Source organism: Homalodisca vitripennis, chromosome 1, assembly GCF_021130785.1.
Source record: "Homalodisca vitripennis isolate AUS2020 chromosome 1, UT_GWSS_2.1, whole genome shotgun sequence".
Classification (NCBI taxonomy): Eukaryota; Metazoa; Arthropoda; class Insecta; order Hemiptera; family Cicadellidae; genus Homalodisca; species Homalodisca vitripennis.
Genome location: NC_060207.1, coordinates 119,500,868 through 119,520,275, shown reverse-complemented (window position 1 = coordinate 119,520,275; position 19,408 = coordinate 119,500,868). Strand labels below are relative to the sequence as shown.

The window sequence follows — 19,408 nt, the reverse complement described above, 5'->3', positions numbered from 1 at the left end:
ATATGTCATGGTTCCTATAACCCAAGCACCTTACTCATCTGACCTAGTACCATGTGATATTTTCTTTTTTACATGCATGAAAAAGAACATGACAGGACTCAGAAAGTGAAGAAGGAGCAGCAGCCATTACTGAAGAATTACAAAAAATGTTTGGAACATTGGAGCATCGATTGGACAAATTTATAAAGTGTAATGGAGAGTACTTAAAGGACATTAGGTTATTACTGTATTTTTAACAAAAATGAAATATACAGCTTAAAAAATTAATTCCAGCTTTTTTGGGTACCTCCTCATATAAGAATTATAAACTTGTGAAACATTAAATGTTCCCTTTTGAGATCAAACTAAAATGATTATGTGCAAACTAATTCAGGTGTATTTCTCAGATTAAATTCATCATACCCTTCAAATAATGGAAAAAATATAGAGAATTTCATTGATAGTATTAAAAAAATCTTAACTGTTGAAACTCTCATTAAAAATACTGACATAAAAAAAATTGATAATCAAAATTGAAAATCTTACAATTTATTTTCTTGTTATTTATAATAATTTTAAAACGCACATTTTTAGGGAATAGCTTATTTTTCATAAGAAACATTCTGCAGAAAAGGTAGGTTGAAGAAATGCCCAAAAAAGCAAGACATTTTTCTTTAGCAGCATTTTAATTTTCAATATGTATCTATGTAATCTATATATTCTGTACAAGCACAAACACTTGTACACAAAGTAAGTAGAATAATATATGTTTCTCAAATGTTATATATCTCATGCTTACTTTCCTTTCATACTTTCCCTACTGATTAGATAGTTTTCCTTTCATAATCCCTTTCATGTTCTAATAGTATTATATCATTGAACATTAACAGAACAAAGTTACAATTTGAAATATAAAAAATTTACAATGTGTATTTTTTAAAGCAACAAATTTACAATTAATCACTTTAGAATTAAATTAATCAAAATAAATAGTTGTCCAGTCTAGTCCATTTAGTCAATCATTGACAATATATTGCAGCACAATCTTCTAATCTTCTTAGGATTTCCAAATAAAAAGCTTGATTAACGGTCTGGCCTGGAGGAACAAACTCTGAATGAACTACTCCTCTCACATCATAAAACAAATGAGCATTGTCTTGATATTTGATTTGAAGGCTTTTTTGGACAGGGTGACATGCCTGACAATGGTGATTGTTGCTTTGTTTCTGGGTCATAATCGTAGCACCACGACTCATCGCCAGTAACAACCTTCAGTAGGAAATCAGGACTACTAAATTACTTCTGTATTTTTCTAACACATATAACATTGTAAAATGAAAATAATTAAGAAAAGCAAGCCATAGTTTCCAAAGGCATAACAAATGCACAATCATACAATTAATACCTCTAAAACTATGTTCAGTTCCCACATGTTCTATGTTTATTTTCTTTTTCTGCAGGCATTACCTAAACGTCCTCAGTTCTGCTCATTTGAAAAATTCCACAGTGAACTGAAAGGAGTGTTTCCTGATCTTACAAGCCAAAGTAAAGAAGTACCTGACATCATAGAGACTTCTCTTTACATTCCAAATAAGAGCCGGGTACTCTGGACCAAAGCATTTGAGCTTTTTCAAAACAGACAGTAAGTGTTTCTTCTGCCAGTCTTTATAATATACATACTTCCTTAAACTCCAGGTTTAGTCTATAAAAATAAGTAGTTACAGCTCTCTTATCGGATCCTTTATAAGAAATAGCCTGTTTGCTGAAAATACACAATCAATAAAACAAGTCTTGGATTTTGGATATGAGGTCTGCATCCTGAGTGCATCCCATATGACACCTACAAGTAACTATTTCTCAGCTTAAATGGATATAGTGTAAATATACGTCATATACTGAAAATGACATAGTATATCAGTGCAGTGTGTGTAGGACTCATCACAAACTGTTGCTACGACACAACTTAACCAAGTGGCTAGTAGCTTAGATAATTGATCCCATACACTACTTTGGAGATCATAAACATATAATGTATTCCAAATATATAGTGATTGTGTATAACATTAGTATAATTTACTTAAAACTAAGACACTACTAAACTTAAACAGGTTTTTATTTATCTTAGCAACAATCACAAGTAGTTAAATTCTAGAAATGCAATTTAAAATTTAAGTATTATACGTGATTTAACTTAATTGTTCATGTTCTAATGCATAGTAGTACTTAAAAGAAGGGAAATATATCTAAATATAGGTATTTTGGAAAAAAATCATTTTCTTCTTTTTGACATAGTTAAAACAAAATGTATCAAAATTTTAAGCTTTTTACCCTGGTTTTTCGTATTCACAAAAGATAACGGAAATTCATCTACAAAACAAAAAAATTATCTAAATTTAAATTTTAAATCGCATACTCAAAAACTGTTTAAGTTTGTGTTAAAATTCTCTAAGATAAAATAAATTTGATCCCTGAATCTACTTCTGCTTAGTATGACAAGCTAACTTAGAAAGTGGCAGCGCAATACATACACAAAATCCAGTCTGGAAGAAGACAAGCAGGATTAGAAGCCACAATTAGAACACTGTCTGAGGATGATATATTGCCAGGTGAAAGACAGTAATGTAATAGTGATGTTCTCAGGTATGGAGATAGTCTGGTGTTATTGATGCCACAATTAGAACACTGTCTGGGGATGATATATTGCCAGGTGAAAGACAGTAATGTAATAGTAATGTTCTCAGGTATGGAGATAGTCTGGTGTTATTGATGCCACAATTAGAACACTGTCTGAGGATGATATATTGCCAGGTGAAAGACAGTAATGTAATAGTGATGTTCTCAGGTATGGAGATAGTCTGGTGTTACTGATGCCACAATTAGAACACTGTCTGAGGATGATATATTGCCAGGTGAAAGACAGTAATGTAATAGTAATGTTCTCAGGTATGGAGATAGTCTGGTGTTACTGATGCCACAATTAGAACACTGTCTGAGGATGATATTGCCAGGTGAAAGACAGTAATGTAGTCAAGTCAAGTCAAAAATCTGTATTAACAATTTCTTCAAGAAATGTAATAGTCACAGAATTTACAATCATGTTTACAAATAAAGTTAAAGGATTTAACAATAAGTAAAAAATTAGTGTATTTATTAATTGTGTGCAGTTCTTCCTAGGTGGTCCTGTAGTTCCTGCAGCGGTCAATGAATTCATTGAGGGTATAGATGGTTTCTTCAAGCAGCCACTTTCGCAGTCTCCTCTCTTGATTTCAAAAGGAAGCAAGTTGAAGAGCTTTGTGCCGGCATATGATGGTTTCTTCGTAAAGAGTTCCATCCTGTGTAGTGGGAGGATGTAATCCTGTGCGTTTCTAGTTGCATGCCTTCGAAAGTCTCCAAGCTTCTTCAAGTTTTTCTTTGTGGCATGAAGAATTACCTCCAGAATATAGATAGCCGTTACTGTCAGGATTCCGCGATCCTTGATCACCTGTCTGCAGCTTTCATGCGGCAATAGACCCACCATAGTCCTTAGGGCACGCTTTTGCAGGACAAGAACTTCTTGAATATTTGTACTAGATGTACTGCCCCACAGTACCACACCATATCGTAGGTGACTCTCAAACAGAGCATGGTAAGTGGTGGTCATAGCTTCTTCTGTACTGGTGGCCTTTACCCTTTTCAGAACAAATGTTGCCGTGCTTTGTTTTTGGCACAAGTAGTCAACATGCAGAGTCCATGAAAGACAGCTATCCAGAATCATTCCCTGGTGTTTTAGTGAGTCAGTCATTATTATATTAGGAGGTCCTGATACCCTATCTTTTAGTCGTCCCAGGTTCATCTGCTTTGTTTTTGTTTCATTGAACACAAGGTCGTTCTTTTCACAATAGTCTTGTGCCATACTTAGAGATATGTATGCATTTATTTCCAGTTCTTCTGCAGACCTGCTGGTAGTGAGTAAGGCCGTGTCATCAGCATACATGATGGGATAGCAGTAAGCTTCTAAGTACTTTGGCAAGTCTGAAACAAATAAGATGAATAGAACGGGTCCCAGGACGGATCCCTGGGGCACGCCCCGTGATACACCCCTAGGTTCTAAAGCCACTCTCTTCACTGACCCTTCAATAACATGTTTGATTTCAACAATCTGTCTTCTGTTACACAAATAGCTTGTGAACCATTTGAGAGGTGTTCCCCATATTCCCAGAGAATCAAGCTTCTTCAGTATTAGGCTGTGGTCAAGACAATCAAAAGCCTTGCTTAAGTCTAGAAAGGTACTAACAACAGAGTTTCCAGACTCAAAGCTATCGATAACAAACTCAATCAGGTCAACAAGCCCAGTTGTAGTGGATTTTCCAGAGATGAAGCCGTGTTGTCTCTCTGGTAGGAGCTTGTTAAACTCAAGTTGTTCAATTAGTCTTATTAGCACAACTTTTTCGATGACTTTAGATCAAAATCAAAATATTTTTTATTGCAGCGACATTGTATATACATTGTATGGCAAACGTCAATACGGGGTTTCTAAAATTCCAAGCATTCATACACACAATACACATTCATACTTACAATTTTACAATCACGCCTCTTTCATTCTTCGCCAATGCAGCCCACTTAGCACAGCAGAGTCAGTCTTCTAATTGGGCGGTCTCCCAGTCAAATGCCAAAAACTCACCCGCATTATAGAATGCCTGAGACACCAAGAAGCGTTTGAGGCGAGTCTTTAACGCCTTAGGCGTTGGGGCATGTTTAATTGAATTGGGCAGTCTGTTGAGGAACTGCACACCCGCTTGCGAGGGTAGACGTTCATAAACCACCGTTCTGTGTCTCCCAGTCCGGTAGTTTGCTCTGCCACGCGTCTCATACATGTGTATGTCTTGGCCTCTGGTTAAGGCACATTTACTCATACAAAACAAAGTTGTTTCCAAAATGTAGAGGCACGGCAGAGTCAACAGCTGCAATTTCCTGAAAGCTTCCCTGCACGACTCTCTAAATTTGATTTTGGCGATTACTCTAATTGCTTTTTTTTGGAGTCTGAATGCTCTTTGAAACTGAGTGTTTGCGCAAGCTCCCCAAAGGACCACTCCGTAGGCAAGATGGGGGTAAATCAAGGCGTAATACGCCGTAATCAGTACCTAACTCTGACAGTATTTGGCTAAAGACCTCAAAACAAAAATGCCTGAGCAGATTTTTGCGCAAACATGGTCAATGTGCTCATTCCAAGTCAGCCCTCGATCGAGGTGCATTCCTAGGAATTTTAAAGAGCAGACTTCTTCCAGTGTGGAGTCATCTAACAAAATGGCCGGCTCACACTGGTTGCCTGCAGTGCGCAAGGCAAAATTCAAAACGTTGGTTTTTGAAGAGTTTGTTGTTAGATTGAGGCTGTGGAAGTATTGGACACAGTTGTTGATGTCAACAAAAGCCTGTTGTTCCAAAACTTCGCTTGACATTGCATTGAAAAAAAGAGTCGTATCATCGGCAAACTGCACCAATTTTCCATGCAGAAGCGATGATTTTATATCGTTTACGTAAAGCAGGAAAAGCACAGGACTGAGGATAGACCCTTGAGGGACTCCATATCTCAGGTCTATTGGTTTGGATGATTTATTTGATATTTGGACAACTTCGGATCTCTGACTTAGGAACGAGCTAAGCCATTTAAAAGGCACGCCTCGAATGCCGTGGGACTCGTTTGTCGAGCAGTGTACCGTGATCTACGCAGTCGAATGCTTTGCACAGGTCTAAAAACATACTCATTGTGTGGTTTCAACATTCAATTCCCTCTACAATCATATCGACAAGACTCACAACTGCGTCTGTTGTCGATTTGCCCTTTCTGAAACCAAATTGTTCACTTGAGAGCTGATTGTATTTGTCCAAAAAGTGAAGCATTCTTATAAGAAATAGCTTTTCAAAAATTTTGCTTATCACTGGCAAAATTGAGACAGGCCGATAGTTAGTAATTGAAGCTGGGTCGTCTTTCTTAAAAATAGGAATAACTTTAGCAATTTTCAGGAGAGAGGGAAACACTCCTTTTTGGAATGAATAATTTACTAATTGGGTTAAGGGTCTCACTAAATGCTTGCAGCATTTTTTTTATGAGCCATGGAGACATTATATTGAGGTCGTTTGATTTTTTGGCTGGGAGCTGCTGAATAATTCGGTGAAGCTCATCCTCAACGACGGGCGCCAACACCATTGACGATGTGGGGCTCTGTCTTTGCAAGGGGCGTACTTGAGGTTCAGATGGCCGAGGACCCCGCCCATCAGCAACGGATGCAAAAAAGTTATTAAACTGATCGGCAATCTCCGTTTCATCGTCCACAAGCCTAGACCCAATTTTAATTTTGACTGATTTATGAGTTTTCGTTTCATTATTAATGATGCCCCAAGTTGTTTTTGAAACATTTTTGGAAGAGAGAATAGATTTTGAGACATCATATGCTTTTGCAGCTTGGATCACTTTCCTGTATGTTTTTTTGTAATTCTTGAAAAAAGTTTTAAATTGTTCGTTTGAAGTGGTTTTGTAAATTTCGGAGAAAAATTTTAGTTTTTCTCTAGAAACTAAGATACCCGCTGTGATCCAGTTATTTTTGGAAGTTTTTTTCGCAAACATTGATAATTTTTGTAGGGCAGCAAATGTTAATGTGGAAATTTAGAGTGTCGTTAAACAATCTAAACTGCTGCTCTACAGGTTGAAATGAATTTAGAAAATCCCATCTTTCTTTAGAAAGAGAAGTGTTGAGGTGAGCGATGTTTTCTGGCCTTATGTCTCTTACTGTTTGTTTAATTTTGGGCTCCCTTTTGAGTTGTACCTCACTAATGACGGCTTCTTGGCCATAGTGGTCTGAGACAGCTGTATTCACTACAGACACCGCGACACTTGAGTGGTTGGTGATGATATTGTTGATAGCAGATTGTGTTGTAGCTGTCACTCTCGTTGGAGTTCTGACTAGCAACTCCAGGTCAAATGACCTAAGTAAATCGACTAATCGAATTGTGGAATGGTGATACTGTCCAACGCGTCAATGTTGAAATCCCCCATCACGACAAATTCCTGACGTTGGTTAGTCAGGCATGTCAATAATTTTTCGAATTTAGAAAAAAAAGTGTCTACATTTCCACTAGGAGACCTATAAATTCCGATCACTACTAATTTTGATTGATGCGTTTGAAGTTTGATCCCGACTGCTTCAAAATCTTTTTCAATTAATTCTTGGATCGGAAAGGGGGTAAACAAGAAATTTTGTTTAACAAAAATGGTTTAACAAAATTTTGTTTAACAAATGCCTCCTCCTTTGGAGTGAGTTCGACAAAACGCGGAAGCCAATTTGTAATTTGGAATTTTGCAGAGTGTGACGTTCTCCATGTTGGAAACCGCTTTCGGTTAATACAAGGAGATCGGTTTTCAGATCCTCGCACATAAGTTGGATTTGATCCAGTTTGTTGGTTGCAAATTGAGAATTTTGATGAAGCAGTCTTACTTCAGTTTGTTTTTTAGTGTTTTTTAGTTTTAATTGGGTTTTTTCTGTCAATTTTGTCCGCTGTTTCCAAGTGGGGTCCCTAAAAAAAACTGAGTTTGATTTTTCATCAACAACAACTGTAGAGCGTTCGTATGAGGGTGAAGATCTCACTGCCTCCGCGTAGCTGTTGTGGGGTGATGTCCAGGGTGTAGCCGGGCTGGGCGGCACACAGGGGACCACGGTGTCGGCAGCCGGCGACGGCATCGGCAGACATCGCAGCTCCGCGGTGGTGACGCTCGGAGACTGCGTAGTTGATGACGGCGGCTCACCCGAGGATGGAGGTGGCACCTTAGGAGAAGGCCTCGAGGTGAGATTCTGCATCTTGGCCAGGCTTCGCTGTATCAAACCAGCTAGTTTTCTCTTGCCTCGCTGGGACAGATGCATGCCGTGCCTCGTGAACATCTTCCGGTCTAACTGGTTAAAATCCAGGAATCGAGCGTCGTGTCTCACGGCCAACTCCTGGATGTAAGCGTTCACGAGGCCGATATCTTGATTTGTGCCGTCATCTCCGGGCAGGTCGTGGCGATATGGCAGAGTAGAGATGACCAGGCTAGTGTTGGCGGGTCTGGTAGTCATATAATTCTCCAGGTGACGGTATATATTCTGCTGTTCACCTGAAGCCAGATCGTTGGTACCCGCTATCAGTACCTCGCAGCGGGTACCGGCCACCGGTGGAGTCGGGCTGTGGTCGATGATGTCGCAGAGTCTCGCTCCAGGTTTGCAGACGCCCGTCACCTCGGAGTTAACCATCTCCCACAACAGTCCGGCGATGTAGCGTGCATGACTATCCCCCCGAATTACCACCGTATTGAAGCCAATGTCTTGCTTTTTAATAGTTTTTTGCTGCGAGGTATGTTTTTTGTTTGACGTCTTTGTAATAGCTTTCTTCTTTTTAGCATCATCGTACTTACTTTTAGATTTAGCTGGCACTTTTTGCTGGCTGGTTTTGGTTTGTACTTTTGTCCAGGCATCCTCATTAGTACGTTCCTCACGCTTAAATAGGTTTAGTTCATATTTAAGGCTTGCAATCTCTGCCTCCAAAACCCCAACTGTCGTTTGGAGGCTGTGAACTAGATCGCGATTCACACAACACTGTTCGCTGTCACACACGGCCGGGATTGTCAATGACTCGTACTGCACGCAGGCGTCCACTGTTACGACAGTATCGTCTGGATTACCGAGAGATGTCGGAGGTTCACACTGTGTGGCACAGTCGACAGTCATGGCGGCACGCGGCGCGGTCATATTTGCGGAAATAGAGTTGTTGGCGACAAACACTTGGTCAGAGTACTGGAGAAGACGAGTATCCGATTCGATTGAGTGGTCCAGTAAAACCGTTACTCGTCTGTTTAGATCATCTATTTTCTCCCTCAGTAACTTGTTTTCCACTGCCAAATCATCCGAAAGTGTTGGGCTAAGCGAGGAGTCATCAGGTGTTGAGGGACTGCTCGGTAGACTGGATGGTGCAGGCGAAGGTGGCGTTGAGATGCTGAGACTAGGCGTGGAACACGCGGGCACAGGCGCGGGGGACGTGGTAGCTTGTCCGTGTTGTGGAGACATCAGTTGTCTCATAGTGGCTGGGTGTGCGCCACTGTGTTTTGTATTACACACAGTAACAGTAGTAGTGTCAGGATCCGTCTTTATAGTCGCACCACAGCTTTTCCCCAGACAACGCCATGAAACGTCACCGTTTTTTAATGTCCTTTGTTGCCTGTATTTAAAGTTATTGAACACAATGCTTGGTCGGCCAGTTTTTGTTTGTTCAATTTTGAAAGACATATTAAAATTATGAAATTGTCAGAATAAATAAATAAATATTACAACAGTTAAAATAAATTAGATATGTAATAAGTTAAAAACAGTTTGAACTGCAATAATAAGTTAAAATAAATTGAAATATTTAAATATAGTTAAAATAAATATTACAACAGTTAAAACAAATTAGATATGTAATAAGTTAAAAACAGTTTAAAATCCAATAATAAGTTAAAATAAATTGAAATATTCAATAATAGTTCAAATAAATAAATACGTAATACATAATAACTTCAAATAAATTAAATATGCAACAATAAGTTAAAATAGTTTAAAGACAAATATAATACATAAATTTGATAATAAATAGAATAAACGTTTACACATACAATAAAAAGCATAAATAGAAAATGTTAACAACTAAAACGTAATAAGATAGTAATTTAAAAAAATTCAATTCATTAATTTATTGAAACACGTCTTTCAGTCTCAGTGATAAAAAGTTTATGTCAACTGTAGGAACCGACCCTGCGAACTCGTGGTTACCAGAGTACAACGCTATCGCCTGAGCCACACCGCTCTGCTACGCAATTGATTTGATTAGCTGTCTATAAAGCACGTCGTTCCATAATACGTCAAACTCTTGCAGTATTACTCGAATACAAGTCTAACCTTGTTAGTTGATTGGTTACTAACTAGTCAATATATATTACTCACGCAGATAATGATTACTCAGTTCACTTATTAATGCCGATTTTAAGATAAAATTTAACGTACTGATCTTAACAAATTAAAGAAAACTTCTTAAACCATATAAAATTAGTTTTAATTACAGAGCGTAATAGACAGCGTGTTTACAGGAACGACCCAGGCTTGCCAACCCCCCCGTTGGGATAAGTGATATGGGTCTAAAATTGGTTATTTCATCTCTTTGACCTTGTTTATGCAGAGGAATTACTTTGGCAGTTTTTAGTTTATTTGGAAAGACTCCTTGTGAAAGCGATTTGTTTATGATGTCCTTCAAGGGAGCACACAACTCTTCTTTGCAGAGCATCAGAAGTCTTGAGGAGATATCATCTACACCAGCTGACATTGAAGATTTCATTCCTTGGACGATAATCCTGACTTCTTCATTCGTTGTAGGTTTGAAAGCAACAAGTTTGCTCCTCTAGTTGTGCTGAAAAACACCTGTAGCAACAGTTCTTGGGGTGTTATTGGCTTTTAAAGTCTTTTCTGTCACTGTTGTAAAGAACTTGTTAAAATGTTCTGATATCTTTAAGGGTTCCTCAGTTTGCTCTCCTGCGATGCTTCCATTTTTCTCGTTCAGCCCTCATTCTCGAAGCCCTCTCACAATTAATCATGCTCCAAATCACTCTACTTTTATTTTCAGAGTCAGTTATCAACTTTTCATTAGCCTTTCGCCTGATAGATCTTAATTTTAAGTAATATTCCTTTTTTGTTCTCGAGGCTGCTGTTTTGTCTTCTTCCTGACCTAAGAGAATGTACCTGTTATTAGCAGCAGTATATAATCTTCTTAGATTATCTGCTTCTGGGCTGTAGATGGTTAGCTTAGATCGTTGACTATTGCGTTTTGAATTTCTGTAAGGATAAGTTATGTCTAACACGGTCGTCAAAATGTTGATAAAGTTATCATATGCCATGTCTGCTTCTCATGCCTTGTAGATTTTCTCCCAAGATTGGTTAGACACTAGGTTTTTAAAAAGTGCTACGTTACAAGAGGTGAAGGTTCTGTTGCAAGATGTTGGGTTCTTTTTAGATCTACAAGGAAACTTGATAGTGCATAACTGCCCTGTATGGTCGGATATGCCAGTGTCAACAATATCTACATCTATCATGGTATTGTTCAGATTAGTGCACACAACGTCTATGGATGAGATGGATGTGTTGGTGATTCTTGTTGGTGGTAGATCAAGCCTAGCTATGTCATAGGAGGCTAAAAGATCACGGAGGAGGAACTTCTCATTGGTATCTTCCAGACTGTCAACATTCAGATCTCCAACCAAACAGATTCCGCAATTATTTTGTGGAATAGTGTCCAAAGCCTCGGCAATCAATGCTAGTGTTTCATCAAAAGGAGCATTAGGAGGTCGGTACATCCCCAAGACAAAGAGATCACCTTTCCCTGTCATCATTTTTACGGCAGCCATTTCGCAGATTAATTCTTGGCTTAGATTAGCAATGCTGTGATCTTTTACAGAGTTGGCTAGAGTTTTGTGTTTGTATATAGACACGCCCCCTTTGAGATGGTTGGCTCTGCAATAGGAAGTTATGAGGTATAATTGATCAGATTAGCGTTAGGAAGAATGCTGTTGCTAAGTCCATGTTCTGTCAGCACAACTATGTCAGGCTTAGAATGATAAGGAAATGGTTGAGCCTATCAAGTTTGTTGCTAAGTTGGTCTACGTTGTGGTGGAGAATTTTGGTTTTCTCAGGTGAGTTTTTTCCATCTGCTTTTCTAATTTGGGCCGACAAATCTGTTGGTTGTTGGTGGAGTGTGGGACTTATAAATTTACCTTGTCTGGATTGCGTTTTGTTAATTTTGAGTTTATGAATGTTGTGGTCGGGAAAAGCTGAGTCTGTTTGAGCTTCACTTTTTTCCTTTTTGCCTGTGCTAAAAAATGTGAGGAGTTTGGTGCCTTTTGTACAAGATCTACTCTCTGATCAACTTTGTTCTTCTGGTCTGTATTGTTGCTCTGATTTTCAGCATTGATCTTGGTTCCAATTGATAGAATGTCTGTGTTTAAGGTACTTACAGTTTCACCAATACTTATTATCTCGTTCTCTTCTTCAACAGAATAAGGTTTTTTGGTTGAGATTATAGGTCTTGGTCTCTTGAGGTAGGCAGGTAGTTCTACATATGAGCCATCCTCATAGCGATGAATGTCTGGGAACACAGTAGACTGAGGGTTGCTGCTGAAATTTGCTGTAATAGTAATGTTCTCAGGTATGGAGATAGTCTGGTGTTATTGATGCCACAATTAGAACACTGTCTGAGGATGATATATTGCCAGGTGAAAGACAGTAATGTAATAGTGATGTTCTCAGGTATGGAGATAGTCTGGTGTTATTGATGCCACAATTAGAACACTGTCTGAGGATGATATATTGCCAGGTGAAAGACAGTAATGTAATAGTAATGTTCTCAGGTATGGAGATAGTCTGGTGTTACTGATGCCACAATTAGAACACTGTCTGAGGATGATATATTGCCAGGTGAAAGACAGTAATGTAATAGTGATGTTCTCAGGTATGGAGATAGTCTGGTGTTACTGATGCCACAATTAGAACACTGTCTGAGGATGATATATTGCCAGGTGAATGACTGCCCAAATAGACTACTCACTGCAGAGTCTACCTCTCTCTACACTACCCTAGATGAGATCCTAGCCCCAGCTCAGCGTAAGTATCGAGAATTTCCATTTAAAGTCCAGTTTGTTTCTACTTAAATAAAATCTATTTGAACATTTTAAATGGCAAAAACAGTATAACATTGTAAGAATTACATCCTGTTGTTATATTTGTCCAGGGATGAACTACTTTTAAGTAAACAACAACTTTATTATAAAAGGAAGATTTCATCATCCTATGTAATTACTTAAGCAAAACTGAAAAACAAAACTCATCGTGGGCTTTTGTTTAAAAACAAATAACCATTTATATAGCTTTTTGTACCATATCCCTATTTTTGTTAAAAAAGAAAGTTATTATGTATGCACCCATAATAATATTCTATTTGTACAATAAAACTCATAAAAAAAATAATATTTTATATAATACAATAAATAATTTTCATGACCTTTATTTTTTACGTGGCTGAGGAAACACCCACTGCCAATATAAGTGTAGTGATATCGGTTAGACAGATTGGGTTGTCCCTGCCATGAAACTAAATTCCTTTAAGCTGTGTCCATGAGTATTAATTTTGCGTATAATAATAGTTATTAATCCGAGAACTTCTTGTACACAACAAGTGTCAGTTCATAATATCACAGTGTTACAACAAACCATTATCAGTTCTGAAGTCTAAGATTTATTTATTGGTGTACACTCTCCTGTACTTCTGTATTACTGGGTGATTAAGTAAATGCAGATTCTGTATTACTAATGAATCATCATTATTGTTAACCCTAGAAGTGGCGCGCGCCGTATATACGGCGCATTAGGCCGTCGTCAGACGCCAATGCCGTATATACGGCGCATTAACATGCTTTCATATTACGTAACGTTTGAAGTCGTAAATATTATCCGATCGTGATAAAACTTATATGGTTGCACAGAGGAAGAACCAAACTTCTCTAATATCGAGTTTTTAAGTTGTATTGCACTTTTATTTTCCTCTATGTGTTGTGAAATACTGACAGCTGGAATGAAGACAGCTGGTGGCTGGTTGCTATGTTGACGTCGTGTCGTGTCTTTGTGCAGTCACGTAGCGTTTGTTTACTTGTGTTATTTAGGTTCAGTAGTGATAATATTATATTATTTCAGTGTATTTAGTAACCTTTTTTTCCGTATTAGTGAAAAATATGTCTTCCACAAACTATAAAGATCGTTCAAGTGATTTGAGGGAGTTAGTGGGTGAGCCTATGTCAAGTGATGATGAAGGACAGGATTCTGATTTCGACATTACAAGGGAAGGTAACTTTAGTGATAGCTTATCTGATAGCTCATCAGACGATGATTATGTGCCCAATGCTGATGAAATTGATGAGTGGAACCTTGAACAACATTTGGAAAATGTGCCGCAAGCTCCATGTAGGCCTAACCTCAACTCTAGGCCTAGGCCTGAATCTCCCAACCTGTTTGACATTTCTGGGCCTAGTTCCAGACCTGATCCCCAAGTTACTGATCCTGTTGACTCTGTATGGGTGTCTGTCTTCCCCCCTGAACCTGTAAAAGAAATACCCTTTTTGGTTAGGGAATCTAATACTGGACCTAGAAATTGTCCTGCAAGAAACTCACCACCAATAATGTACCTGTATCTATTCTTCACGCAAACAATCTGGAGACTGATATCTCGAGAAACAAATATTTATGCTCAAAATTCTATTGATAAGGCTAGGAATGAAGGCAAATTGAAAACGCATAGTAGGGTAAATAAATGGGTACCTGTAACTGTGAGTGAAATAAAAAAATACATTTCTGTAGTGATCAATATGGGGTTATCATTCCGTAACAATATTGTTCATTACTGGGATACCAACTCAAGCCAACATTTACCATTTTTCCAAAAAGTAATGTCTCTCAGACGATTTCAAATGATAAATGCAATGCTTCATCTCAATTCTACAGAAAATCCTCAAAAAGGACAACCCGGTCATGACCCATGGCACAAAGTCAGACCTTACATTGACGAACTTAACCATAATTTCAAAAAGTACTTTGTACCTTCCCAAAACATTTGTATAGACGAAAGTCTAATAGGCATGAAAAACAGAATGGTTTATTTACAATATATGCCAAACAAAAGGCACTGCAGATTTGGTTTGAAAAAATTTGAGGTATGTGATAGCAGGACTAGCTACATGATTCATTCTGAATTGTATTGTGGGCATGAATTTTTATCAGACGGCACTGATCCATTGGCACAGAGGGTAGTTATCTACCTTTTAGAACAATCTGATCTACTGGACAAAGGATACCACTTATTTACGGATAACTGGTACACTAAAATTCCCCTAGCAGAAAAACTCTTTGAAAGAAACACATACCTCACAGGAACGATTAGGAAAAATTCTAAAGGACTGTCAAAATCTTTAATCAACAAAAATTTACAACCAAAAGAAATTGTTTATTTTAGGAAAAATGTTTGCCTACTTGTAGGCTTTAGAGAGAAAAAATCTAGTAAGCCAGTCTATTGTTTGTCTACCGCTGTACATGCAGAGAATGCAGTTGTGAGGAGTAAAAGAGGTACTGAAGTGGAGAAACCTGTTCTAATTGCCAAATACAATTCCTTTATGGGAGGTGTTGACGTAAAGGATAAAAGTATCTACCATGCCACCTGCAGTAGACCAACTAGAAGGTATTGGAAGAATATTTTCTCAAACTTCCTTGATATGTCTTTGCATAATGCATATATACTGTACAAAAGTAATAGTGATCAGCCCATGTCTCGAAGAGATTTTATAGTCAGCATAATAGAGGAATTGAGTGCAGCTCCTAATGAAACTCAAGGACAGTTACCAATCCCAGGAGCGGGTGGTGATGTAGTCGGTCCAGTGCACGAACTCACTTTACTCCCCAACAAAAATAATCGGTTGTGTGCTGTGTGTAATGAAAAACACAAAATAAAGAAAAGGACCAGCTATTTTTGTCCAGGCTGCAACTGCGGGGTCCATCAGAATTGTTACCACCTTCTAGAACACTTCTATAGACCAACAGTAGTTGGTAAGAAGAGGAAGGCAACCAACAGCGATTCAGAATAAAACTGTTGGACTACACTTGTAAATATTGTAAATACTGGTAAGTTGTAATAAATATTTTTTATTTTGTTTCTGAAGTTAATTTCTAGACTTTAGAAATTATTAGATGTAGTTTCATGGTCTTGAATACATACAGATTTATTATTTTTTTGCCACTTTCTCTGGACACAAAAAACTGAATTTGTACAATTTTATGAATTTTCGTAAAAATATGTAAATATATCACGTTTAAGCCATATAAACTATATATTTCTGAAATCAGCATAAAATTTCGAGTCAAATGGGTATTTTGAAATCTTTGTTTTATAAACTCAAAATTAGGTACAAAACGGAATTTGGAGTAAAAAAATTTTAAAAACCAAAAACTTCACATACTTTTTGAAAAAAAAAAAAAAAAATAATGTTAAATAAAATAAAATTACCAAAAGATGTTTCTCTGTTCTTTTGTGAGAAAAATGATGTATAATATGTTACATTTGGACCATTCGTTGCAGTAAAACCAAGCTTTAGAAAAATACCTTACCGGTTACCCTAAAACACTGTGCCACTACAGTACGTTTGCGCGCCACTTCTAGGGTTAAAGAGAGAGTTGTAATGGACCTGACATCTAGCTTGACAAGCCCCAGGCTCAGAGACAGACTCAGCCATGGATAGTTTGATCTCTCCTTATTAATTACCCCAGTGGCTACTCAACCATGTCTTCTGTATTACTCACCTGCATGTTTGTAACGTTGATGGTTTGTCAGATCCGGTGGTGGAGGAAGGCTTACTGATGATGCTGCTGGACTTGACATCTAGCCTAACAGGCCCCAGGCTCAGAGACAGACTTAGCCATGGAGAGTGTGATCTCTCATCATTGCCTCAGTGGCTAGTCAACCATGTCTTCTGTGTTGCTCTGTGTGTCTCTCACCAGCAGGTTTGTATCACATTTTATAACCTCTTTTACAATGTGAAAGAATGATACAAACGTTTTTAAATATATTCTTCTATTCATTGTAGGTAAGTTTATATTTTGTACAAGGCCAACCAGAAATTATTGTTTCAATTAAAACCACAAGCAACATTTTTTAACCCTTCTAGGACCAATGGTTGATTTATCATCAGTATTCACATATATGAAAAAGATGAGCTGGCTGTCTATGGCCTACTCTTCTAGTACTTTGCATTTTCTTGTAGTTTGACATAAGTCTAATAACATTGTTATGCTTAATATAATATGTAGAGTATATGTCTGCTATCATTTCTTGTGGTCATGTCTCATAGAATATAACTCTTCACTTTCCCAACTATCATCATTTACAATAGAACATCTCCCACTTTGTGTTTCGCCATGGACTTTTTTCTATCCTTCATTGAACTGCCAAACCCACTTTCCACACCATTCCATTACTAATTGTACCTTCACCATAAATCTTGGTAATCTGACAATGGATTTTGACTGCTTTGACATTTATTTTGTTCCAAATCCAAATCATACAGTTGGCAAGATTGTCAACAGAATGTTTTAAATAGTTGGATCCCTTGTAGATAATGTTATCAAATGTAAAAATTGATCAAAATACAAATTTGTTGGCATTTACTATAAATAAAATTGTGCCATTGTATTTGACTACTGTGTTAACCAAAAAAGTAAAGATTTTTCTATACATCCACTATGAGTGTAAATTAGTTTTATTTATCGCAACAAGAATTTCAAGAAATAGGTGTTTTAAAATCCTGGGCTAGTAAAACCACCAAGTATTTTTATTTTTAATATATTTGTCAGTTTGGCATACTATTCCATTTTCTTAAGTGAATAGGTATATGTTTAATTAAATAATTAAAGTAGCATCAATCTCACTTTGTAGGAAAATATATTCTAATACACCAAATAAACCAATGACTAACATTCTTTGAAATTTTCCCTCACAAATACTTATTTCTAGACTTAAGAAAATTTTTGAAATATAAGATTTAATGAGTTTTTGCTGTAATGTAAAATGTTACAAAAATATTTCTTTACCTTAAGAAATATTTCTTCAGAAAGACGGAGATCATAAGTGTAGCAGTGTGCTCTGCTCTGAATTGCAAACTGCTAGCTCATGTTACCGCAGTAGGTTTCATGTGATGGCGAACCTATCTGGACGCATTGGCAACCTGCTGGATAATTGGGTGGAATGGCAACACTGCCCCCCACCACCTGACCTTCCGGAAACCTCCATGGATTCCTGTCCCCATATTGCTACTTGGGCTGAACTCATGTTTCACGGGGATGAAAGAGTGGCGGAGAGAGTACAAACTGTTAGCTTCCACCTCAGGCAGCAGAAACCTCCTATTTTGTACAGGTAAACATTCTATTCTCAGTAAGGTCAGTTTTGTCTTGCAACAAATTGGATCAGGGAAAGAACTTTCTCTTCAATTTTGCTCATGTTAATTTTAGGTTTTTGGTTGTAATATTTCTTCAAACATTTGTACTTTTCTACACTATGGAGTGGGTAAATAAAATGAGAGATAAATATCTTTATTATGTATGAGTTTACATTAAAATTGAGCTTGGGAGCGGACAAATGGCAGTTGCAATGTCATATGATTGGTTGATCATATAAAATGAATAATTATAAAAGAATCTATAAGTATTAACTTGATTAAAATGAGTAATATTTGGTATTTGGTAGCCTGAAAACAAGCAATTTTTACAACTTGACAAGTTCTAGAACTCAAACTACCATTTAATGTAATGTTTTTATGAAGAAATTATAATAACAAAAGCATTATAACAATCTAACCACATTAAAATAGAATTAATTGTAATGAAATCATATTTGAACACAATAAAGTATTGTAGATTGTTACAGAATATTTATTATTTAAAATGATAACATTTAACGTAACACTTGATGTATGTGCAGTAATATACATGGGAGAAGCTTTGTTCCTTGGTAGTCAGTCAGTCAAAGTTGAACCAGATGTTGCAGATCTCGGGCAGAGCTATAGTTGGGCAATGCTTGGTGTAATAGACAGTGTTTTCCAAACAGTTGACAAGTTGAGACATTCTGCTGCAGTCAGCAAAAACGCGTAGGCTTAAGAGTGACTTGTAGGTTTGAATTGCCTGAGTTAAACTATAAAACATTAAGTACTCATAATCTTGGACAACATCACTTCATGCTCAATCCCTTTCCTAATTTATTATTTACGTATAACTATATTTTATATAATTAGTAATAACTGTCAAGTGATTGCAACAACACATTTTTAAAGAATTACATATTTCTCATTTGCTATAAACTTAATTTTTGAACCGTGCAGCTGTTCTGACGATAGAAACTAAATCCATAACCAGTTATTGGTACTTCATTCTATTAAAAAATTTTTAAACTAAATGCATATAAACATTCTTTTCATAATTTGTGATTTAGCTAGTAGATAAGAATTACACATTATCTGGTTACCATTGGGATTTCTCAGTTGTTATAATACCATTGTCAAAACTTGTGTTAATTTATTATTTGTATCTTTTATACTTTTCATTGTTTAGAGTATATAAATAAATGTTTGTGTATTATTTTATAAATTAGTGAGGTGAAAAATGTGGAAGTTGTGTAAGGTTTGAGTATATAAATAAATGTTTGTGTATTATTTTATAAATTAGTGAGGTGAAAAATGTGGAAGTTGTGTAAGGTTTGAGTGATTTGATTGGATATTTGTGGAACTGCAGGTTGGCCTATGTTAATATAAGTTTAATAT

General features: G+C 37.0%; 1 protein-coding gene across 2 annotated transcripts in view; it reads left to right on the top strand.

The window, feature by feature from the left end:
• LOC124370519 (endoplasmic reticulum membrane-associated RNA degradation protein-like) overlaps positions 1–19,408 on the top strand; it is a 50,356-nt gene that overhangs the window by 20,777 nt on the left and 10,171 nt on the right. For both annotated transcript variants that reach the window (XM_046828809.1, XM_046828812.1), the window contains 4 exons: positions 1,440–1,621; positions 12,514–12,665; positions 16,432–16,601; positions 17,708–18,009. In XM_046828809.1, coding sequence (XP_046684765.1) covers positions 1,440–1,621; positions 12,514–12,665; positions 16,432–16,601; positions 17,708–18,009 — 806 coding nt within the window. The remainder of the gene's footprint in view (positions 1–1,439; positions 1,622–12,513; positions 12,666–16,431; positions 16,602–17,707; positions 18,010–19,408) is intronic.